Source organism: Etheostoma cragini, chromosome 15 (genome assembly GCF_013103735.1).
Source record: "Etheostoma cragini isolate CJK2018 chromosome 15, CSU_Ecrag_1.0, whole genome shotgun sequence".
NCBI lineage: Eukaryota > Metazoa > Chordata > Actinopteri > Perciformes > Percidae > Etheostoma > Etheostoma cragini.
Genome location: NC_048421.1, coordinates 5,464,610 through 5,489,889, shown reverse-complemented (window position 1 = coordinate 5,489,889; position 25,280 = coordinate 5,464,610). Strand labels below are relative to the sequence as shown.

General features: G+C 40.7%; 1 protein-coding gene across 4 annotated transcripts in view; it reads left to right on the top strand.

Moving 5' to 3' along the window:
* Nucleotides 1–263: 263 nt before the first annotated feature.
* LOC117958546 (voltage-dependent T-type calcium channel subunit alpha-1H-like) overlaps nucleotides 264–25,280 on the top strand; it is a 108,556-nt gene continuing 83,539 nt past the window's right edge. For 2 of the 4 annotated variants that reach the window (XM_034895002.1, XM_034895001.1), the window contains exons 1-2: nucleotides 264–747; nucleotides 2,343–2,833. In XM_034895002.1, coding sequence (XP_034750893.1) covers nucleotides 2,367–2,833 — 467 coding nt within the window. In that variant the 5' untranslated portion in view covers nucleotides 264–747; nucleotides 2,343–2,366. The remainder of the gene's footprint in view (nucleotides 748–2,342; nucleotides 2,834–25,280) is intronic. The other 2 variants (XM_034894998.1, XM_034895000.1) reach the window with 2 other exon arrangements.

Sequence of the window (25,280 nt, the reverse complement as noted above, 5' to 3'; positions counted from 1 at the left end):
TATATATGTGTGTGTGTGTGTATATGTACATGTGTGTATTTATTTCTTGTTTTAACTGAAAACAAAAGCATACTTCTACATACTGTATTAGAGGAATTTCATTGAATACATAATCCGAAATAATACAGAGAAATGATGATTGATCCTTGTGTTTTTGTCTCTTACACCTTCGGGAGGTATGTGCTAATACATTTTTCATTCTTTTTCCCTTATCTACTGCTGATGGTACGATGATGCAGGAAACACCGCGGAGCGTGCGCGCCCAGCTTGGCTCTTCATGGCTTTTTCGCGCGCATGTGTGCGTTTCCTGCTGTGCGCTACGTCCCTATAGCCGGCATCAAGTCACGTGTCAGGACTCCCGGGTCCTGGGCCAAGTTTGTCGGTTTCAGATCAACCACGGAGCATCAGCACACAGAGAGCCACACGGCCCGACCCTCGCGCGCGCATCTCCGCTCCACGCTGCGTAACCAACACCTCAGCGAGGATGGACGGATGGATGCAATGGATGTGGATAGATGATAACCGAACGCGCCAATGAAGACTACTTCAGGTGTTTCTTTGACTACTTCCCGTGGTTTATGCTCTCGGATTACCTTTTGATCTGTTAAAAAAAAAAAGAAGAAAGAAGATTTGAAGAGAGGAAAGGAAGGGAGGAAAGCTCCGGGCTGCTGGGAAAAGCTGGGTGCGCTGGAAACACGGAAAGTCACGGATCATGCTTATGGGAACTTCCGATTCCGTCTCGATAAGGTATGTTATTTGAAAAGTATGAAGTTGTATTGTTTGCCTGTAGGCTACTGTTTAAATACACATCGAGGATTCACTTTTAATGGCGAAAAAACACACAGGTGATGGGCGCTCCATGCCATCAAGCTTGTTTTATTTCACCGTTTGAAATGCATAAGTACTTTTTCTAGCAGTTATCCTAATTAGAGCATGTTTAACATGTTTCCTTCTTTGTCGTACAGTCCCTTCAGGAGAACATGCAACTGCCTCAGATGCGCTTTTTTCTCTCACATAACGGCAACCGATGGGCAACAAAGCCCATTAAAAACCCCTTAAAAAAAGAAAGGTCTGTTAGCTGGATTATATTAACTGTTTGGTTTTCCATGCTATTCTACTTATTATAATAATCAGGATTAGTGTGGCATTTAATGTGTGTGTGAATGTGTGTGTTTGTTCTTTTTTGCGCATTCCCTGCCCACCATTGCGTGGTGTGTGCTAAAAACCTCCAGTAGACCAGAGACAGAGCAGTCCATCTGTTCAATCACATAGCAACAAGAAGAGGAGGGAGACCGAGTCAAAAAACAAAACAAAAAAAACACTACTCTCACAATATCACAATATGTTTCTATGGGAGGGATAACGTTTATATCTTATTTGTAATTGGATTTATACATTTTTGTGTTTCTAATTAAATTGTGTCACTGAGACAGCAGATCAGTTTATGGTGCTCCATAATCAGAATTCATGTTAACTGTATTAATGTATCTCTTATGTAAGATTCGCACAATATTTATCTGATGTTACAAGAGAGATTCTTGACCATTTCATGTTTTTGTCATGGGGATAGTTTATTCTTTTAAGTGGAAAGGGAGACTGGAAGACGAAATGTTTTATAATAATGGAGTTAAAAAGTAGTAGTGCCACCAGGTCAGTTAACACACATTGGTCACCCGTGTCTGGATTGATTGGAAGGAAGTACTTTTAATGTTGACGGATTGTAGGAGGAAACAATCCGAGTGTTTATTTGGCTTATTATGTGATCTGTCTCCAAATGCTCTTTGACTTGATCTCTCTCTTTCTCTTCTACCCTCTTCTTTTTTTGTCACTGTTTCTCTGCTAGGGCTGCACAATACGAGGAAAATATGCGATTACGTTGTTAAATTGATTAATATTGTTAAGATAACGATACTAATTGCGATACATACGCAAATAATCAAGCAAACTCAGTTCTGTTTTTCTGCTGCTTTCAGTTGCCTGCTCAAATACAACAAACGTTTGATTTAAGACCAATGAAAGGCAATCATTTCCAGCATTCTTTTTATGAACCAATTGAACATTGAATTATATAAGGCACCACTAAAATAAGAATGACAGTGACAGTTCAAAGTGTTCTACTCATCTTTTCCTTCAACTAACACAAACAATCTCTGTGTGTCTTACACGACATGTCGCAGCCCTTCGCGATGTGTTTATTGCAACAGTTGAAATGGCTGTGACTTTAAAAAATGATAGATTGTGTAACCCGTTTCTTTGCATAGATTTTGATTTATTAGGATGTTCTTTCCTCTATTACGTCTCTGCCTCTATCACTACACTGTTGTCTATTTTCCCAACTGCAGAGTGGCTTTGCCTGATGCTTTATCATGACTGATGGCGAGGGGAGAGCGCGCTTTCAGTACGCAGAGTGCCCGGAGGCACAGGTGCAGGAGAAGGTGCGGGAGGAGGTGAGGCTTGCTATACCGACGCCATACAGGAATGACGCCCCTGGTCAGGATGTTGACCCTGGAGGAGGCCATGATGAGGAGGAAGAGGAGGAGGTGGAGAAGAGGAAGGGGGGGAGGAGGAGGAGGAGGAGAAGCGGTACTGGCCGGGGCGATGGAGCAGAATGGAGTCCCGAGGTTCAGGAGCATGAAGACCAGGAACCGGAAGTGGAAGTTGGACCAACATTGGGAGTTCGCATCAGGGCTCCTATTCGGGATCCAGACTGTGTTTCCGAGGAGGAGCAGCAGCAGCAGCAGCAGCTGTACCCTGTCCTGGCCCCCCTGGCCTTCTTCTGCTTAAAGCAAACAACAAAGCCTCGCAACTGGTGTCTTCGCGTCGTCTGTAACCCATATCCTTTCATAAGCTGGAAACCTAACTCTGTCTTACACCTGGTAAGACCCAATATATCTTCACTCTTGTTTGTGTGAGTATTGTGAATAGCTTGCCCCTTGAATACAAAGGTATGTGATTCATATGCTTTTATGTCTAAAACATGGTGCTGTAGTCAGCTGTTGTGAATCAGTGCAGCTTTTGTTAAGCTTTGTTCTAACCATGTAAATATAGCAACTTGCCTGTTTATATGAGACTAAACAAGCACCAGTAGCAGGCTCCACACTGGAATTTGACAGGTCACTAGGGGTTGATTCTCCTTAGGATGCCGTTGTTTAGGCATATGAGATGAGTGATGAAGCGTGTGGCTGTACATGTAGGAATGACCGGTCTTGCTGCAGTTGTCTTGAGTTCCTTTTCATTGGGGAATAAAGTTAATGCTGATTTTACTTTTGGCAGTTTCTCTCAACCAAATCTGCTGGATTGAGATTTGGTTGGTTTATGATCTAATCTTGTGTACTGATCTGTGCTTTTCTCTATGACTACATGGTGGTATAAGGCAGTGGTTCTCTAACTTTCTTCAATAATATACCCCCATGATATATGATAGTAGCCTACCCCCTGAACACCACAAAACATTTAGGAAAGAAAATCCTAGTTATATGAAGCACTGTGGCATCAGTGTCTGATTTACTAAGTAACAATTTTGTAACAGATAAACATTTAAATACTAGATTTACAATGTAGTTTTATAGAATTATTTGAGGAATTATGCCTGACTAATATTTTTAAATAAACAATTTTTATAACCCTCCTTTTTTCCTTGGGTCAAATTTGACCCCTTTAAAATGTCTATTTGCAATATGGGTTTCTTTTTAACACAATTACCACAAAAAATGGATTGGATTCCTTACAATGCCCTTTGCAAATACAATTGATCACTTTCTTTCCTGATTAAACTCATCAAACTAGTGGTAGTAAGGAGGTGTTAGTGAAAACTAAAAAATGACAGTTTTTTTAACCCGGGAGGACAACACAAGGGGGGGACTTTTGAGACTGAGATTAGATAAGTTCATACATACTAAGTTCGTTCCTACCTACTGCTCCCAGTGCAGTAAGTGACAAAATAACGGCAACATGTTCCTATTTACATGGGGGGTATTCACAGGGTGTACAAATAACAAGGTCACAAGAGACACAAACTGGGATTTATATTCAATTTCAATTCAATTTTATTTATATAGCACTAAGTCACAACAACAGTTATCTCATTGGGCTTTTCATAAAAGAGCAGGTCTAGATCGTACTCTGGGATGTTATTTACAGAAACCCAACAATTCCCACCAAGAGCAACCGCTAGGCAACAGAGGCAATGAAAAACTTCCTTTTAAGAGGCAGAACCACGGCTCAGGGTGGGCAGTCATCTGCCTCAACCGGTTGGGGGTGAGTTAAAGAGAGAGACAGAGAGAGAGAGAGAGACAGACAGAGAGACAGAGAAGAGAGAGAGAAAGAGACATGGAGAATTGTAGCAGAGGGTGTCGAGCAGGAACATGGAGGCAGCAGGTGACTCCAACCACAGATCCAGATACCACAGCTCCAGAGCCAGAAACACCATATTCTCAGAAGCCTAAGCAATGCTAGTTGGGCGGAGTGATTAGCGCAACACCTGAAAACACCGTTCTTACTCTCCACGGGGCTTCTCATGTGTTTTGAGCAAATTACTCCGCCCAAGTAGCAGAAGTAGCATTGCTTTGGCTTCTGAGAACATTGTTCCCAGTTTGAATACGGTAAGAAGATGGCTGTGTCTCATGTGACCAGGTTATTTGTACACCCTGCACTATACAAATCACAACATGTAAATAGGGACATGTTGCGTTTTTTTTGTCACTTATTTGGAGCAGTAGGCTAGTTGGAGCTAGCTTGGAAACAGTTAAATACTATCTTTGAGGTGGCAGTATCAGTTTCCTGGCAACCATGTTGAGCTAAAAATCCTACATTTTAAATTGGGGATGCCAAAACGTCCCATGAAATCAGCTTCTAGCTAATCATGTCTATGTTTTAGTATCTGCTAATACCCCTGAGGCTAACATCCCACCTGGATCTTTTTCATCTGTGGGATGTTTTAGCACACTGGAGCCAAAAAAGGACAGAATGTGCATCCAAATTCAAGCACTCTTCCAAAATAATTTGTAGAAGAACCACTGCAATATTTTTTCATTCCTGATGCGGGAAAGTTGGTGGTGTAAAAACAACATCAGGCCCTGGGTTACATTTATTGGCTAAGTGCAATCCTGTGTACCTTGAATCTATTGTACAGGGTACCGAGAGCCTAAAAATGCAAACTAGAAGTGTGTTTTATTGTGTGTATTTGTGTGTGTGTGTTTGTGTGTGCGCACGCAGTTTCTTTTGGTGGGGAATCTTGACAAGCTGTTTGAAGTTGTAGATGAATCCTGTAGACGACTAGATACACAGTTATGCAGTCTTTCCATAAGTATGTAGCTGCATCATGTACATATTTATTTACTACTGCTGTAGGAGGGGGAGTTGAGGAATCATACCCGACCCTCAGACCTTAATCCGACAATGACGTGGCTCAAAGCCACAAGGAGGCTCTGCCTAAATGGGTCAATGCGTGTTTAGCTGACTTTCCTTTACAACTCCTAAATGTAAATATGGATCTGATGCTAGCTGGCTTTGGTTAACTGCTGTTTTTTTATTTTGAGTGACCAGGCTGTGTATAATCCCCTCTGTGATCCCCAATTGAGTTATAATAATATAGTATATAGAATGATTGATAGTGTGTCTTTCATTAGACCTTTCCTGTCTGTTAAATGCCCTTGTCTTTCAAACTCCATGACCCCCAGTTAACAACGCAGATTTTTTTGGACCAACATTTGAAATTACCTGATTTCCTTAACTAAAAGTAACCCCAATGACACAATCAGAAAAGAGCCGGAAAAGACATTATGCATCCGGTGTCTCCAGGACGAGTTAACTAATCTTAATCTGTACAACGGTTTTGTGCTTTTTAAGGATTTATTGGTGTCCTTGAGGAAAGGCCTAGTAGTTACACGGACCTTCTTAAAACTGGTGGACGTGGATCTACTCCATCACATGTCCCTGAGCAAAACAAAGCATCTCCACCAGCTCCCTTCGGGGTTAATATCACAGTGTTATAGCCGTGCTGTAGACACTAAAGAACCCAGGCATGAAAATAAAAAGTCATTATATTCTCTCTTGCAGAACAGAGGTACCCGGTGAAATTAAAACATTACACAATTTACGGAGGCTGCCCCTGCAGTATGAGCAGGAAGGCCTAGTCCACACATACACAGGTAATTGTTTAAATGTTGATTTATTCTATGCATTTTGGCCTTTTGTCCACAATAACTGCGTTTTAGGTCACTGAATGTAGATCTATTGAAAGGTTCCTGCCACTGTGTTGTCACGTAGACAGGGACAAAACGTGGGCTTGTAACTTCAGGGTGTGCACTGTTATGTCTTTTGTCAGGTGTCATAAATGAAGCGAAATATCATACAATGGTGGACATGGTTCTAATTTTAGATGTTTACACTTGAATGTAGAGTTACTCTTCCGAATGCAGAGTAGTTAGGCATCCGAATGCAGTGTAGCCACGTAGCTTTCTTGTAATAGCTTTTTGTTAGGCTTCTGTTTGGCCAACATCATCTTCTTCTTCTTATTTGCGTGACTGGCCGAACATGGCTTTTTAAAACAGTACTTTTTTGGACAGGATTTCTTTTTTGAGAATGAAGGCAGACTTGCACAGGGAAATGACATTTTGAAAATGAAAACAAATGAACATCTTGCTGGCTGTTTTTTAATGAATACAGCATAAAGTGGAAGGGATTCTGGCCAACTCGGTTTCCTCTTATGTGGGTACTTGCAGACAAAAACTCAGGGTGTACTTAGATATTTCAAGGCTAGGACGCAGACTACTGGCATTGCAGTTTTTAAACTTGTTTAAATATGTTATATTTCTAGGACAGAGAAGATGAAAATGAAGGTACAGGTTGTTTCCCAGATGCTAGTGTTGCATTACATTAAGTCTGCTTTGTTCACAGCGCTGTAGCAGGGGTAATACTGCAGTGACTGCTGAGGTTCAGTAGAATATTACCATGAAGCAGATGCTTCTATGGTTGTTTCTGAAGATATTTCAGATTTCCAGTTGATGGTACAAGATGCCTCATTGTTTGGCGACAGCGTGGACTGTTTGTACTAAGATTGTGTAGGACACACACATAATTAATGAGACCCACACCGTCACATTCTTGGCATTTCATTATAACTGCTTGTTTAAATCTGGAACCAGGTTTGGTCATAGAAGAGGTGATCTCACTGGACAGCTCTGTGTTTTATTCCTCAGTGACTGCGAGTGTGTGTGTGTGTGTTGGGGGGGTCTACAGGACCCACTGTGTAAGCACTGCAGAGTTGGTGGTCCACAATGGGCTACATAAATATCCGCAGCATAAATGCTCTGCTATTCAACTACACAAATGTGTGGACACTTTGGGGAGAGGAGGGACAAAACAAATAAGGGTTGTCTTTTTTTGTAAAGCCATACCTAGCCTTAAATGCTGGAGAGTGGACAAACCAGTGATCAAACTGTTTTGAACACATTTTATTATATAAAATCCACATTCCTGACAGGAATCTAATCTGTATTTGGGAAGCTTCTGATCAGATGTGACAAGAAAAACAGTTTAACAGTTGCTCACAATTACCAGAATAGCATTTCAGCACCAGAATTTCTTATTAATCATGATCATAAGGCTCATCATCATCGATCAACTGACCTGCTTTCTCGTCTGTACAGTAACGTCTTGGGATTTCCAGAAAAACGCATCTTTGCTCAAGTTTCAGTTACAGCAGAGAGCTATATAGCATATTAAATTATTTACTACCCTGCTCTATACTTGTCCACCATACAATGCAATAAAAATATAAAAAATGGCTAGGATTGTTTTTTGGTGGCTTTCATTTTAAACAAGACACAAAAACAGATCACTCAAAGATGATGATTCCTCCTAAAATTTAAGTAAAGTCAGTTTTTGAATATGTTGTTAAATTCTGGTTCCAGTCTCTTAGGGTTTTGAACTGTTTAGATGAAACAAGCAATTTGAAGACAACACCAAAGGTTATGTGATCTTGTGATGGAGATTTTTCTTAGTTTCCAAACATTTTATAAGCAAAACAATGAATTCCTTAATAAACAGTATACAGCAGATTAATCAAAACTGAAATATTTAATAATAATACCATTGTTAGTTAGTTGAATTCTGAAGTCTACTAGAATAACCAATGGCTGCTTGTTTGGCAGTAATGTAAAGACACTTGTAGCTCACAGGCTGAATCCAGCAGTGTGTGTTCCAAACAAGGAATCTATCCAGTAGATAATGAGGTGCAGTCAATTACACCTGAATCGACTCTTTTAGTTTTAACACCTCTTGTGACACAAGGTTGTATAGTGTAAAAGGATAACAAGCTAACTCAGGCTAATTGGATCAGGATCTGGGGGCCAGACAAGGTTCATCCATTACAGATGAGTGGATTCATCATGCTTTCTGTCTCCATTAGTCGTCCTATACTCTAAACACAATGAGGATAGAAGGGATAAAATGACCCCTAATAAGCGCTGTTTCCAAGGCAAGAAGTTTTAATTGTTCACTTTTTGTAACTCCCACATTAATGTAATTTCAAAATTAGTTGTGTGTGTTTATGTCTTAAACATTGCTGCAGTGTGAGGGATAAAAAGAGCTCCCTGTTGGTCCTTCTCCCACAGACAGGCTCCGGTGCATCACCCTCTCCACCAGTCTCACTGTATATATATTGAGCTGTGTGCGTGTGTGTGTGTGTGCGTGTGGTGACTCATTATATTTGGCCTGTGCTCATGGTAACAGCAGATTGGGGGTCATGAGGTGTGTATTACATCAGAGACAGAGGGATCCTGTCTCTGACGTAAAGTCCTGGCACACCCTGCATAGTCTTCACAATGTTTGTGTATCTGTGTACAATGATGTGTGCATTACATGTGTAGTGAGTCTAAAACTTGATTTATACTTCTGCGTAAAATCTACGCTCTTGCTACGTATGTGGAAACACAACCCTATGCCGTAGCCAGACGTGCACTTCTCGTTGCATTTCCTCCGACTCATTTCCTGGTTCTCCTCCTCCATAAACAACATGAAATCAAGGAGCGGGTTAACTTTTCCTGCTACAGATTTCCCACCTTGGTCAGAAAGCACAGGGGTGACACTTTGTTTCTCTTGTTGTGACTCTAGAATCTAGAGTTGCTACTAGCTCCGAAGCCAATCGCCGTCACTCTCTCACTTTCTCCCTCGCTAAATCCCTCACTCTCCACACACACACCTTTCGGCTCCACGCACACACCAGCGCACAAGTATAAACATTAGGCCATTTATGTAGGCTATGGCGAAAGTTCTGCTTGGAGCTTCCGCAGAACCTTAAATCTTGACTCTGCGTAGTGGTCTGTGACGGACACTGAGCAAACTTACATTTTACCACTGGATTACAAGGCACCAGATATGGCACAATGATATTACAAAAAAAACAAAACAAATAACTAATATACATGATTTTAGTAAAATATTTCAACGCGGAATAGCCATGCATGTGTAATGGCATTAAAAGTCGCAAAATGCTTCACACTAGCCAACATGGTGTCAGCAGTACACCAACAAGACCAGTGTTGCAAACTACACAACAGCCCTGCCACACAAACATTGTCCCTAATTAAAAGATTTAAGCTTAACAATAAATGCAATTTTAGTTCCAAAACATGAAGACATCCTCCTTTTTGTAGTATTGTTATGTACACATGCTTTAAGTGTAAACCTAATGTAAATATAGTGTTTAACATCTGTAACTTCCCAGGAAAAGATGGAGCAAAGATAGCAGAAGTGCAACCTATACAGTTCAGTTCGTAAAATAAAACAAACTTCCTGTTAAGACTGAACAGTACATTACAACAGTACATTTCTTACATAAAAATACATTGTCACTTTAGGACAACATAGGAGAAGTAGAAAATACCTTATGCTATGTTCACTCTTGCCGTCCTTTTTAAGCTGCCAGCATATGCTTTAGTAAGTAAAAGCTATTTTTTTAAGTCGTAAATGCCACTGCCAACTTTTGTTCTGCCGCTCAGGGGGTCTTTTTGAAGTTGTAAAAAGTTTGCCTTTTCTAAAAAAAACTCCTACGTCAAGCGCTTATTTGATAACCGACCAATGACAAGCGTAGTAGCTAGACCTGTCGTTTCCATAACAACAAGACTGGGCCAGTCTGGGCACAGCGAGTTAATACGACCCATATAGGGAACTCGCTTGGTTTTATCTAACGTTAGCTGCACCGCTCTCGCTCTCTGTTCTTTGTCTAGCTTGATCCAGCTCTTTGTTTTATCTAGCCTTAGCATTAGCACCGCTCCACATAGCTCTCTAGGATAATGTAGCAGTAGCTGTTGTTATTGCAACAAAAGATGCTCTTGGCTGCTTTGAGGAACAAGAACGCTGCCAACCGCTTTGTTTTTTCCTACAAAAGCGCCTTAGTCAACTTTTCCCTTTCAAAACTGACTCCAAGTGTGCACATAGCCTTAAGTGTTAGCGTACCTTTCAAAAGAAAATTATCAAATTAATCCACACTTTAAAGGACTTTATAATGGCCTCTTTAATTTAGTGCAATACCACAAGTGTCAAGTAGTGGAAGCTGGCAATGATTTATTTTTCACATTCATACTTTTTGTTTAATTATTACGCATTGCTTACTGTATGTTTTTGAATCAAAATGATCATTTTGCCATTTTAATCTTTCATGTATGAAAATATTCTTGAACAGATATTTGTTAAATGAAACTAAGGGTTTGTAAAAACACAAACAAGAAAGAAGTCAAATTTGAAACGATACACAGCCCTTTGTGTTGATATTGTTCAGAAATGCATTATGTAGCAATACATAATAAGTGTTTGCAGGCCCTCCAGGTGTTTATTAATGTTTGTATCTGTGTGTGCAAGCCTGTGTGTGTGGGTGTGTGGCTGGGTAGGTGTGTGTGTGTGCTGCTGTGTAGGTGCATGTGTGCACATGATATTATGGTGTGTGTGTGTGTGTGTTGTGGGATTACTTCCAGTACAGTAGGATCTTTGTTTATCCCCAGGCTCGTTGTTTACAGACTGTTTCACAAAATGATCTGGAACTAATAGTGCTGACTTTTTTGAGTGTAAACGCAGGGTTTACACGTGGAGTCTGTATACACTCAACGGCAGTGACCTTCTCCTGCCTCAGGCTCTGAGCGTCTGACTCCACAAAGCCCTCTACAGTGTGTGTGTCTCAATTTCAGTGTGCTTATGTGTTCAACCACCGATGGTTGTCTGTAAAGTTAGCGTTGACATTTGCTGTAGTTCCACATTTTGGGAGATATGCTTATTTGCTTTCTTGCTGAGTGTGAGATGAGACAATTGATACCACTCTTACGTCTGCACAGTAAATATTAAGTGTCTGCTAGTAGCTGGTTAGCGTAACTTAGCATAAAGAATGATAACGGTGAAACAGGCTCCCTGACTCAGTCTGAATGTAACACACTCTGCCTACCAGCACCTGTAAACTCATAAACACATCATACCTTCTTTGTTTACCCATACAAAAATTGAAGCTGAGGATCTGAGCTCTCTTTTTCTGCACTAAACTAACCAGCTGCTGTGCTGTATTGACCATACAGATGTCAGACTGCTATCTGTGGAACTCTCGGCCAGGAAGTGAAAAAGCATGTTTTGCAAAACCATTCTCCTAAGGGAAAAAATGTTGTGTCTGCCCATAACTACAGTGGGATGCACAAGGACACATTGTGTAGACATGAGTAGTATTTATAGAGTAATCTGCCAGCAGCTAACCAGGTTGCAGTTCATCAGAGCATACTGATGAGTCCGTTGTGTCAAAGGATAAAGGTCAAACTGAGTGTTCAGGGTCAGAAGGTTAATCTGTTAAGGAATCCACTATTGAGTTCTTTACATCCCTTTGGTGTCTAATAACAGTAAAACAGGCCAAGAGATATTTTTGTCTCAGTTTAAAGGTGTTCCTGCATGGTTTCAGCACAATTTCATTTCTGTCTCAAATCGCTAGTTGCCTGCCCCCTTAATACACTTTGAAAAAGCCCGGTCTCCGGAGACAACACAGGGGTCGTAAATGTCACCAGCCAATCACTGACAAGATGGTTGGGGGAGGGGGTTAGTGACAGTTAGTCAGTTATTCATGACAGTTACTGAAACGTAAGGGACGAGCTTGCTCGGTTTTGTTTTGAATTTACTTAGATCGTAAACAGAAGTGACCATGCAGGAACGCATAGTGCACCTTTAATTCCCTACACACTTTAGTCCTTGTCGATGCTAACTGCACAGTTGTCCAGGTGAGAGCTGCAGACAGACATGTACCACCTCTGTGACACAGGGTGCTGCCAGATGCTTCTTTTCACCTGCCAGTGCCCTGATACTATCAGACAATCCAAGAATAGCCGCTTAGCCTGTTTATGGTCTATTGCTGCTTTTTGTCTAACATTTATAGCATTTGACTGTGTGTAATATTAGATTGCAAAAAGAAAAAACGTAAGCAGCCAAGCAGTAAAAAAAAAAAAAAAAGAAGGCAGGTGGCAACTGATTTCTTTGGTCTTTAGTTTGTCTTTTCACTCTCAGATCTGTCCATCATCCTCCCTGTATTGGCAGTGCCACACTGATTGGCGCTCTTTTGCTGTGGGAGGGCTTGTTGGGAGCTGTTGCCATGGCTACGCATCGTGTTGATAATGGTCGAGAAGTGTATTCCACAGATCAAGCCACCTTCCAAAACCTACTCTGTCACTCACAAGGATTTACGTACAAATAATGCTAGGCTGTTTCTCTTATAGTAGTCTACATAAAGGAAGTGTGTGGATGAATGGACATTAAAGAAAGAAAAAATGGAGGAAAAGAAAGAAAAGAGGACGCAAATGAAGTCTGGGGTTGGAAAACAGACAGGTGAGGTCAAAGAAGTACAAGATGTTGGAAAAAGGTGGGAGTTAAAAGTTGCGACAAGAGCAAGGAGAGAAGGAAAGGATGAAAGGGATCAAGAGGAGATTGAGGACAGAGAGAGGGGATGATGAAAGAGCAGGAGAACACGGCGAGAAGTGAAAAGAACAGAAATTGGTCATTTAAATCCAATCTATATTTCACACCGTGTGTATTTCACGACAGCGTTCATGTCTGACAATTGGACACAGTGTTCTGCCAGTCACAGGTGTGAGTGATGAGCCTGTACCTCTCTGCTCTCTGTTGTGCTTTTTATTATCTTTCTCTCCTAGTTGATGGTTGCTGCAGTGAAGATGCAGCAGCTTTCTTCTCCTCAAGACACAAGTACTCTCTCAACAAAACCCCTCCCTCATGCTGTCTCTCTCCGAAAAGCTGCTGCTGCTGCTGAATAATGTGTGCTCTTTCTTTGTTTCTCTTTTCTATTCTCTTTCTTTCTCATTCGTCTTTTCCTGCTGCTAAAATGTGCTTGAGTCAAATGCACCACATGACTTGTAGACCCCCCCCCCAATGTTGCTATATTGGAGCCAAAGATCACTTATGCAAGTTTGTATGGAATATGCATTTACATGTATACACACAATCATCTAAGGGTTCTCTTTTGAAATCAGTGACTGAAATAAAATGTCAGGGTGTTTCTTTCTCTCTCTTCATTCCCCTCATTGTCTCAGCATTTAACATCGACCAATTCCCAGGCTGGGTTGATCTGAAGGTGGAATAAAGTTCAGTAAAAGTGGATTTATCCAGGCCGATCGTTATGAAAAGGCTTGGAAAGACAGAGTCAGCAGGTACAGTTGAAATACTAAGCTGCCACAGACCACACTTCACCTCGTAGTGCATCTCCAATCAACACACACACACAATATCATCCTCCCGATGCGAGAAACCACCTGAAAAGTCCATAATGTATGGAGGAGGGGCTGGGAGGGGGAGGTCAGCAAAGGGCTCCCCAGGGACCCTGCATCGTGCCGGGGTTGGGTTGGTCGGTGGACCCTCACGGGCGGCTGGAGCTCCTTCTCTTCATCCATCTTCAACGGATTGCTTAGTATTCAGTTATGTTTTTAGGTCATATTGCCTTGTTGCGTTTGCTGTTTAGTAGCTGCACTGCTGTGTCTAATGAGCTTTTTTTTGTTATCGGCGTGTGTGCGTATGTGTGTGTGTACTTTATGTGTGTCTGTGTTCTCGCTGTTCTGAGCCGTTTCCCCACAGTCAAGCTCCACATGCATAACACAGCAGCCCTCGTCTTGCTTCTGATCATCTTACTGTTTGAAATATGGTTAGAATGACAGAAGGTCTCACACACACACACACACACAAAGGGAGAGAGAGAGGAACACACCATTTGTAATGGCCTACTTTGTATTGACAGCTTTTCATTTCACACAGTGTTTTAAAGCCAACAAAAATTGCTCACCCCAATTCACATAAGCACAGTTACACATTTTGTTCTGCAGATGGACACTAACAGATACAGATTTCTTATGTGGTATAAACCCTGAGGATCAAACCTGCTCGTAAATGAGGGCGTATGTTAGGAATCGAGTTGGAGTGCATGCATTAATCAAGCCATGTATATGGGTGCGTGCGTGCGTGTTTGCGTGCGTGCGTGTGTGCATGCATGCATGCGTGCATGCGTGTATTTGTATATGTGTGTGTGTGTTATAGTATTAAAGAGTAATGCAGAGAGGGATGAATAAATGATAGATCTGGGAAACCCATCAGCATCTAGCACTAAGTTGTCATGGCAATGCGGACAGCACTGTATGTGTGTGAGTGTGTGAGCGAGAAAAAGAGATAGAGATCATATTCCTTCAATGTTTTAGCATGTATAACTTTGTTTCTGCCCAGACCTCCATTATACTGACAAAGAACATTCAGTCTCTGCTGCACATGATGTCGTCCAAAAACGCGGAAAAGCAAAGAAAGAGAATATCTAATAAAAGTTTTTGCAAAAAATGCACTGAGTGGAGCTATTTGGTTAGCATTAATATTTGCATATTTTAAGGCCTTTCTATACACTTTTCATTTACGAAGAATAGTTTATGTTGTGTTTTGCCATTATTGTTAATATAAAGAGTAAAAGTGACCTTGTCTGTTTTAAGGCTGCCTCTTGTGGCAAATGTGTTGCTCCCTGCTTGTTGGGTGCCCATCTTTGTGTGATGTATTTGTGTGTGTAAGATATAGTAAAAGATGCTTTTACAGCAGTAGTGAATAACGCATAAAGACTGATACTTAAGCGTTTCTGCCTAGAGACCTGAAAACTGCAGCCTCTTCTCTCTGGTTCTCTTCCACTCTCTCTCACGTGTCTCTGCTTTGTCTACAAAATGGGCCAAAATGGGCCACTATGCACGGCTCTGTGTGTGTGTGTGTGTGTGTGTGTGTGTGTGTGTGAGAGTGAAAAAGAGAGAGAAAGATACGCAATGTGCATAGGTGTGTAATGTGAAGTATAGGAGTCACTGCAACCTAGTTTACAGCAGAGTGGTAATTTAAGGTTGATGGTGAAGAAAAAAGACGAGTAAATTCAAACTGCACATGAAGTTTAATGAAAGCACCTTCACACAGCGCAAATGTGTGTGTTTGCGTGTGTAAGATAGTACGAGAGTGGGTGTGAGAGGTAGAGGGATAAGTCTAGGACAGTGGGATTCTCTCGGCAAAGAGGCTCTTACTAGAAACTACCTGGTTACTAGGCAACAGAATGGCACTGCTGCCCTTTAAAGCATTGGGGAGGGGTGTGTCGATCTACAATGAGTGAGTTAGTGTCCACGTTTGATTGCTGAGTCAATAGTAAGTACATTATTTATGAGTGTTACATAGGAAGGTGTGTGTGGTGTGAAATAGAAAGGGGGGAGGGGAAATGACGAGGAAATTAAGGCTTACAGCGCAGGTCCGTAATAGGGACCGTATGTGCAAGTGTGTTTTACCATAATACAGTGAAGGTACCATTTAAAAGTCTATAACAGCTTTTGCACTAGCTAAAAAGGCAATATCATGATTATTAAATTACAGATGAGCTCCTTTCAAAACATGAAAGTAGTCGCTGTTGTGGACTGGAGTAATACGTCACCCACGTAAAACAAAGAACAGACAAGACGGCTAAGCTGACCTAGCAGTCATGCTCAATGCTGAATCACTGCTCACATCTACATTTTTTTGGGTGACTTCATATCTGTTGCAGGATGTAATCCACACCAAATTAAACTGACAGTGAACTCCCAAAGAGACGGGCAGAGTCAGAGGAGACGTCACATTGTTTTGTCGCTTGATTGAATTTGGTCATCTGAGCAAAGACATGTCAAGTTTAGCAATTCGAGCTTTCCTTATTCTAGTCTTATACTCCTATGTTGAATTATCCCACAATTATGTAAGCCACGTCTTAAAGTCCGAGGCACATGTATGTAGAATTGCACGCAAAAGATGCCTTCCTTAAGAAACATTCTGTACTGCCCATTAGTCACACAAGAAGAAAGCTTGTGGAAGTATGATATTAAAATTTGTCAATTTATAATATTTCCTTCAATCACAGCTTCAGTTAGGTAATTACAGCTCACTACTTTCAGTGTCAAGGTTCTACACACTGGTTTGAATATTAATCAGACTGTCAAAATGGGGAATTATACTGCTGTTGTCAGTGCAGGCCTAAAGATTGTATCGTTTTCAACAAGGAACACAAGTCAGACATGACATTTCTTTTTAATTGTCATTGCTGGATAGTTGAAAAACACAGCTCATAATTATCAATTTTAACAGTCAAGTACAAACAAGTATTAACATAGGTTAACATATACATATGGAGATTCGTATGTAAGTGTCTGATGTCACAAATGGTCATTTTTAGTGGTCCTCAATACTTGTTCAAATGATGTATACTCTTGATTTTAGTGTCACTGCAGTTCATTATCAGTTGCAGTTTTTAAAGTCTATTGAAAAAAAGGCTGCATGTGGATATATTTAAGTACACATCCGCTCGAAGGCTAATCCATGCAGTTGGTCTGTCACTGAACCAAACCAGGGAACTGTCCTCCCTGTGAATGATTTATTCTTCTCTGGATTGAACTTAGCATTGTTTGTCTCACCTTATAAAGGCAGTAGGTCAATGCAGATGGATTAACAGCTCAGATGATCATTAATTGTTTCTTGGAGGAAAAGCTGCCTTATCAAAAGACTTTATTTGCTGCTCTGTGTGTGTGTGTACGTGTGTAATTACGTGTGTGTGCGTGCGTACGTGTGTGTGTGTCTGTGTGCGTGTGTCTGAGACTGCTGCTTAATGTCCATTAGGCTGTAATAAAGGAACGCTGCTCTCACTGGCTCCCTTTCTGCTTTCTAATGGACCTCTATTATCACAGTTCAAAACACTCATGAAAACTGAACAACACACATCACATTTTTATCAACACACATGCACGCACGCACACACACACGCACACACAAACACACACAGCCTCTGTATGAGATGAAAGGGCATCATGAAGCAGCTGACCCAGCTGAAGTGCAGGAGGTGTGTGTTAAACAGCCTGATTTGAGCTGAAGTGTCTATATAATGGTGCAGTTATATACTTGTCTGGAGAGAAAAGAGCCATACGTCACAGAACAAAACACTGCCTGACTGAATCTAGAGCCAAAAATTAACCAAGACCTCAAAATGCTGCATTTATGATAACAAGTATTGAAGATTAATACAAACATACATATGTTTGGTGAGAATGTCAGTGTTTTTGCTAATGCAAAAAACTGATATTCTCACCAAACATTTGTACGTATGTTTAATAATGCATAATGGCAACTATACTGTATATGTGGTTAAAATAAGACATTGACTGTGGTGGCCATGCCGTCTTCTTCATCTCTGTACAGGAACTTACTAACAACATAACCATTCGCCATTACCCAGATTGACTGCAGAATACCTGTGAACATAGTTGTCACACTTTGTGACACTTTAATTGTGCAGAGAAAAAATTTAATAAAGTAAAAGTGGTTTCTAAACCAAATTCTTTGCAAAAATATCAAAGGTAGGCATGAGAGTCAGGGAGGATTCTTGGCAACACATCACTGAAAACATGACGATCAAAATCTGCTCAGATTTAGTTTAACAATAATGAAAAAAAATACCTGTTTGGATGAGAATTTGTCTGCGTCTGCACTCTGTACATCTACACGATACAATTTGCGTTTTTGTAGCATTGTAATCAGTTTTGTTTTCAATGCGGTGCTACCTATGTTCTTTGATAAATGTGCAGCTCACCGACTTTAAAAACTAGGGAACAGCATCAGCTATAATTGCACAGCTGGAAGCCTGTGGGAAATTAAACTATCACACAAAGAACCTGACATGCTCTGTAATATGTTTGGCTACCTTTTTCTCTTTGTTTACACATATTGCTCTTTCTATGCTGCCCTAATATTTGGCTGCAAATCAATAAGGTTAAGGTTGCATCATCACAATATAACTTTCAAATCAATCTCTGTTTAATATGTAGATTTGACTGTGAACTCTTTTATGTTTGGTGCACTCTGGTGTGCAGGAAGACTGAAAGAAATCCCCCACTGACTGGATTCAGAGCTGAAAACGTGACTGAAAACAGGCAGACAGTATCACTCTAACACTGTAGTTGCACAACACCCTTTGTATCGAAGAAAGTGCCTCACTCAACACTGTAGACGTGTGGGGGCTAAGATAAATAAGAGATATAATAAAACAAAAGATAAATATGGCGCAAGTTGCTTTACGAAGTTCTTTGCATTTTCCCTGTGAAAACTCTGTGTGAAACGAATCGTAGGAACACAAGACCTCCAGGGGTAAATGTCTATAGCTTGAAGACTGCTAATTGGGGAAAAGCATCATCTGTTTCCAACCAGCCATTTAAAGGAACATTGTACTTACTGAAATGCCAAACTTTCTGGAAAAACATTGTTTAGTCAGTTTTACCTGCAATTAACCCAGCATAGAGAATGAGATGCTGTCTCACCTTAAAAATAAGAAACAAATTAAGAGGCATCAGGCATGGGTGCGTATGCGCGTGCATAATATAGCAGGACACTTGTCATGAGCCTGTGCAGTAGTTGGCATGTGTGTCACCATGTGTCTGTGGATCTCAATGTGTGTGCTAATATAGGACTCTGCTAGGAGTTCCAATGTGTATGTGTGTTTGTGCGTTTGCGTGTGTGTATATATGCATATGTATGTGCGTATGTGCGCGCGTGCCAAAGCACACTACAGGCAAAAGACTGCTAACATGAGTGTGTGTGACAGACCTCCCACGCATCAAGCTCTGATCTGGTTTGTTCCGGTTGGCGGCCTTGTGCCGGCATGGCGATGGATGCTGGACAGACCCTTCTTTGGCTAGCTGAACAGCAGAGACTTAACGAGATTCTGTGCTTACGAACAGATCAGAGTGCAGCCGACTTAGCTGCAGGGTCTGCGTGCATGCGTGAGTGTGAGTGTGTGTGTGTGTGTGTGTGTGTGTGCGTGTCTGTGTTTGTTCTGCGTGAAAGAGAGGGAGGATGTGTCCCATGACAGGAGCGTCATCTGTCGACCCGGCTCAGGTCAGCAAAACTGAAGTCCATATTGGCCTGTTATCCTCCACTACAGCAGCCATTGATGCAGAGAAAAAATCTTCCAGCCCAGTGTTAAATTGAAAAATAAACATTATTTAGACCCGATGTAATAGTTCATCCTCTGTGTCCTTAAAAACACACCCATCTCTGTAAAACAAACTTGACGGTACACCCTTCAGTAACATACGGGCTGTGATATCGATTGAAGAAAATGTGTGTGTGTGTCTAGCTGCCTAGGAGATGATTAGAGGGAACACCATGTCAAAAATATAAAAAGTCACAATTTTTCATTTTCATGCTGTATTGATTTCTCAGAGAGTTTTGTCTTTTTGCAATCAGCTACGTATCAGCACCCTTGCAGCTGATGAAGATCAAAGTCTCTAGTTGTATTGTGTAAACTGGCCAGTAACAGCCCAGAGCAGTGTTTTCACTCATGTGTAATGGAATCTCCTGTTAGGGCTCTACTTTATTGTCAGTTGTCAATATAGGGAATACAAATATGGATTTGAAAGGCTTGGGATTTGTTTCTTTATTTGGATTTAATAAAATGCTATTGAACCATCTTTTAAGTACTTAACGCTGAACACCTGCTATAAATTCCCCAATGAAACTTGGGACAGCTTCTAATGTAATAACAAATAATGTTTTCACTTTTTTTAAATTTAATCTTAGTTACACTTGGGGATCCTTATTAGTAGTTAAAGCTTTTAGGTTGGAACCGTTTTGTCTAATCCTATAATTGATGCATAAGGTCTAGTGCTACTCTTCTTACACTGTAGAGAAGTGTTCTATAAATCTAGATATGCAAACTGCATTTGAAAGATGATACAGTTAACTAAATATGTTAGGTATTCTGGAAGCAGCAACCACCTGTGTGTGTGTGTGTCGACAGAGCAGAAAATGATGTTTGTGCGACCTTGCATATTATTTCCTAATTTGGTAAGTGACATGGTGAGCAATGCTGTGTGTGTGTGTTTGTGTGAGAGAGAGAGAGAGTATGTGGGTTTTATATGCTTACAAGCATCTACTGCTTTTTTCAATGATAACTATCAGGTGGAGTAGATCCTGCGAATGTGTGTGTGTGTGTGTGTGTGTGTTTGTGCTAACACAATAGAGAGTGTTATTGTTTGGAAGCAACCGTGCACCCTGTGTAATAGCAGAGGGAAAGAGAGGTGAAGCTACAAGAAAGCATAAAGCCAATTGAGAGAGGGAGAACAATCCGGCCACAAAGATATCACCAGGGAGGAGAGGAATAAAAGAGCCTCACAATATGAATTTTACTTTTTTAAACAACTGTACAGTGATCAGTGATGTAACTTAAGTATGCTGGGATTTTGTGCTAGTAGAAAATGACCTCCAACTGGAAGTGTGTCTGCCTTTGTTCAAGCGTTTGATTCTAACCCATTGAGATGGATAAAACAATGTTATCTGTGGGAGGAGGGATGTGGCATTAACAGCCCAGCGTGGATAGTTGCTAATTTTACACTCATCCTAGCCCACCTAGCTTTGTGTCTGTACTTATTTGAGGTGCACACTTTTCTAAAGAGGACACTGTCATCCAGGGCTTGGACAGGAAGAAGAGATGGATGGACAGACAGATGCATGCAGGGACAGATAGTACTTCAGTCATCTAGCAAATGTGCTAAGTGACTATGGAAACATGCTATTTTTGGAGCATTATCACTTGATTATGTCCACTGATGCATTGCTCATACAGCAAACAGCATATCATTCCAATTTCTCCAATACTTTGGTTTATTTACCTGCAGAGCTAATGACATTCAAATCAGCCTCAGCTGTACTTTTTGCTATTCAGCTAATGTAAGCTAAATTCTGATGGTGAAAATGGTAAACAATATAACTGCTTAATATCAGCATGTTAGCATTCTTAATTTGTGTTGACATTCTTACATTAGCATTTAGGTCAAGGTACCGCGGTACCTAAGTACAGCCTCACAGAGCTGCTAGTGTAGTGACATCAAATGGAGCCATATTTGAAATTTTAATTAGAGTACCTTCGACAAGTCTTCACTAGGATGACTTTTTGAAAACACCATGAGTGGCAAAGTCTGCTTGTAAATGATGCAACAGCAGAAAAGAGTTATATGCCCTCCCAAGGAAGCCTCCTCGACTTACTAAAGGGACCAAACCATGTTCAGAAAGATGTTCTGGAACAGGGAGCGGGACGACAAGTTACGTTTAAAGGTTACGTCTAAAATTGTTTTAATCTAGACCCATTTTTGTCTTATTATTGGGCTGTAATTCTGATTGTTAATGAAACTAAAAGCTCCATGTAAACACACTTAAAAAGAGTACAACATAAAGTGATGTACAGTAGAGGGGAGACCGAGGTGTGTCGAGAAAACAAGAAAGGGAAAGTGAGAAGAGGAAAAAACTTCAAATATTGCAGGTCTTCAGAGTAAGTTTTTTTTGTTTTTGTTTCTGGAAGTGTATTGCAGTGGCTATGGTTTCTTGTTTGTGTGTGTGTGGGTGTGTGTGTGTGTGTGTTCATGTGCATGTGTTTGGTCGCTTAAGTAATTTACAAAGCCTTTAGAAGTGAACAGCTTCTTCCGCTCGGTTTGATCAGCTGCTAATTGAATCTGAGAGAATAATGAGAGGGTCGAGTGATTGTTTTAAGGCCATTTGGAGCCTTGCCTTGGAGGGACACACACACACACACACACACACACACACACAAACACAAACACACACACAGACTCACTCACGTTTCTGTGTGCTCAACGATATACAGAAGCACTCAGGCATGCTGAAACATAGAACTGACAGCAGCTAACGCAACGCAGGCACAGAAAACACACACACACACACACACAAACACACGCACACACACACACACACAAGCAAATTCAAAATCAGGAGACAGATAGAGATAGTGAGGGACAGAAAGGGCAGGGCCAAGCCAGGAATGAAAGCATAACGGGACATGAGAAGATGGATAACTTCAGAGAAATGGTTAATAGCTCCTTGAAGCTCTTCTGGATAAATAATTAGATTGCAGAGCAGAATATAAAAACAGTTCATGCCCTGGAGTGGGTCACACAGGAGAAGACAACGTACAATTAAAGTCAAAATAGGTCCTTGGTTTTTATCCCTGTGTTGCTAGACAACCCCGCAGGACTGAAGCCATCTGTTTTTAATGTTTAGATATGTTTATCTTTTATTCAGAAAAAGTGCAGCTTGTGTAGGAGCAGATGCTCAGCAGGTTGACACGTTTGCATCCTTTAACTTCTACTCTTGTGAGAGTTTCAAATATTTCAAGTAGGAATGGCTAATTAAGGACACAGGCTGTTGAATTCATCTACAGGCTGGTTTAGGGTAAGTGTCCGGTTCAGAACTTGTTGAATTCATCTGTGGGTTATACATAAAAGGACTAAGAATGAATAATGAATATCATTCCCAACATGACACGCCATGTGGCTGCATTGCATTCTGGTCTCTTTTGAAGAGGGTAAACCTCTTAACCCCTGATTATCCACAGGTGTATCAGTCATTGCAGACTCATGTTGTGCAGTCAAAGAGTGTTCAAACCCACAAGTGTTTTTTTAAACTGTACATAAGAGACCACCGTTTCCAAAGATATCAAAATGTCACACAGAATCTTTTGGAAAGTGTGTAGAAAATGGTGCATGAGACATGTATTTAGTGTTTGTCTGTGTGTGCTTGTGCATTCGTACGTGTGTGTGTGCGAGCGTGCGTGTGAGTATGTGTGTGTGTGTTTTACAGAGATGGAACATGGCTAATGAGGTTAATGGAATGACAGGCCTCTTGGAGCTACTCCTATTAGGAGTAATGGAGGGCCTCTGTAAGAGACTCCTCACACACACACGCACGCACGCACACACGCACACACACATGCACGCACGCACACAACAACAGAGACGAAGTAGGCAGAGTTGGATTTGGTGGCATTTGATTCAAGGGAGCGAGTGTAAGTAGAAATGGACAGATTTAAAAGTCAGACATACTGCTGGAAAGAAGATGTACTAAGCCAATATTTGCAGACTCATTTAAGAATCCTCCAGCTGGCCTTTAAATCTGTCAGTTTGAACTGAAATAGTTTCACTATAGCTTGTAAATCTGGCTCTCTGTGCTGCTATCCCTTTACACCTACTGGTATATTATCTTGGCTGATTATTAGCCTTTTAATAAAAAATGAATTCTTCCAAGTTATTTTCTACGATATACAGTATGTTATATGATTGCATCTTCACTGTAATGCTGTAATCAATTAATGTGTTTTTTTATGGAGAGTGCTTAATCACAACTGATCATAATGCCCTTCTTTAATTGGAGGCGATAGGAATGCATTAGTGTGTTTGTCTTCCCCCTCTTATGTTCATTCAACATTATCACTTCCTTTTATGGTGTAATGGCTTTTCACAGACTTTTAAAAGAGGGAATTACAGTATAACAAATCCAAGCTGGCATGTATTGGTAGCTGAAATCTTTTTTTGTCTTTAGGAGTTTGAGTGTTCAGGAGCGTCCCTGAACAGGTCAATGACTCCCAACCGGTTACTCGTGAGAGTGCAGAGAAAATTGTTTCCCTCCTGCGGTTAACATCAAACATAAACAAATGCAACAGAAATTTAAAGAGACAGTTTCAGTGTTGCATGTTTCATCCAATTTAGAAAGTGTACTTTATATCACCATTTCCAAAGCACGTTTCAGTGTTTTAGATGTTTAAGAGTAGTTCTAAATGCAGGTTGCGTACAGGATTCTGTATTGGGTTGCCAATTAAAATAACAGTGACTGCAGAAATGATGTTCACTGGTACAGATTAAAAGTGGATTATTCTTTGTCATACAGAAATTAATGTAAACCTGTGGCTGTTGGTTAGTAGGAGTATGTTGTAGTAATAATAATAATAATAATGAACTTTATTTGTAGAGCACTTTTCAAAAACAAGTTACAAAGTGCTTTAACAAGTGTAAAGACATTAATATCCAAGAGATGATGATACAAAAAGACAAAAGCATGAAAACATTGAAAGACTAAAATACAGCTAAACATGTATACTTGTTATACTTAAGATGTTTTTAATTGATGCACTTCAAGTTAGTTGCTGTAATTCAGATTAATTGCCAGAGTAGTGCAGGGCATCTAAAAATCACTACATAGCAAGCTGATTCTGTTTCTATTTTTCCCATATATAGTGCCAGATTACATCCTAATGCAGTGTGAAAGCAGTAGGCCATATCTGCTTCTAACTGCTCAGTGACTCAGATAGGAGAATATGCTGCCTTCCATTTTTCAATCAAAACCACATTAAATCTCTCCATGCTCACATTTCTCTCTGTTTGTCTCCTAATATATCTTCTTCCCCTTCATCTACTTAACCCTTTTTAGCTTATTCACTCTTTACAGGCCAGGTTTTATTGTTGTGACACTACCGGCCCGGTCAGTGCCAACTCAAACCATTCCCCAGTCCTAGCTAAACTCATTCTAACTTTTAAAGTAATGGATACAGCAATAGTCTTTGGCACCATTAAATGCTGTGTGTCCTTTATTCACTCTGCATGGAGAGAGTAATCAAGAGAAAGAAAGAGAGAGAGAGAGAAAGAGAGATCCAGTATATTCAGCAATAAGCACCTGGGACAGAAAAGATAAATGTGACATTAAAACTCTAGTACTGTTACAGCTTTTAACAACCAGTTGTCTGCTGTGTGTGTGATGTGTGTGTGTATATGTGTGAGCCAGGAGGGTTGTAGCAAATGCCTTCCTTAATCACGTTCAGTGCAAGGTTTCTGGTTTTTATGCAACTCTACAGTGAATGCCACTCCGGTCAGGGGGGCTGTGTGTGTGTGTGTGTG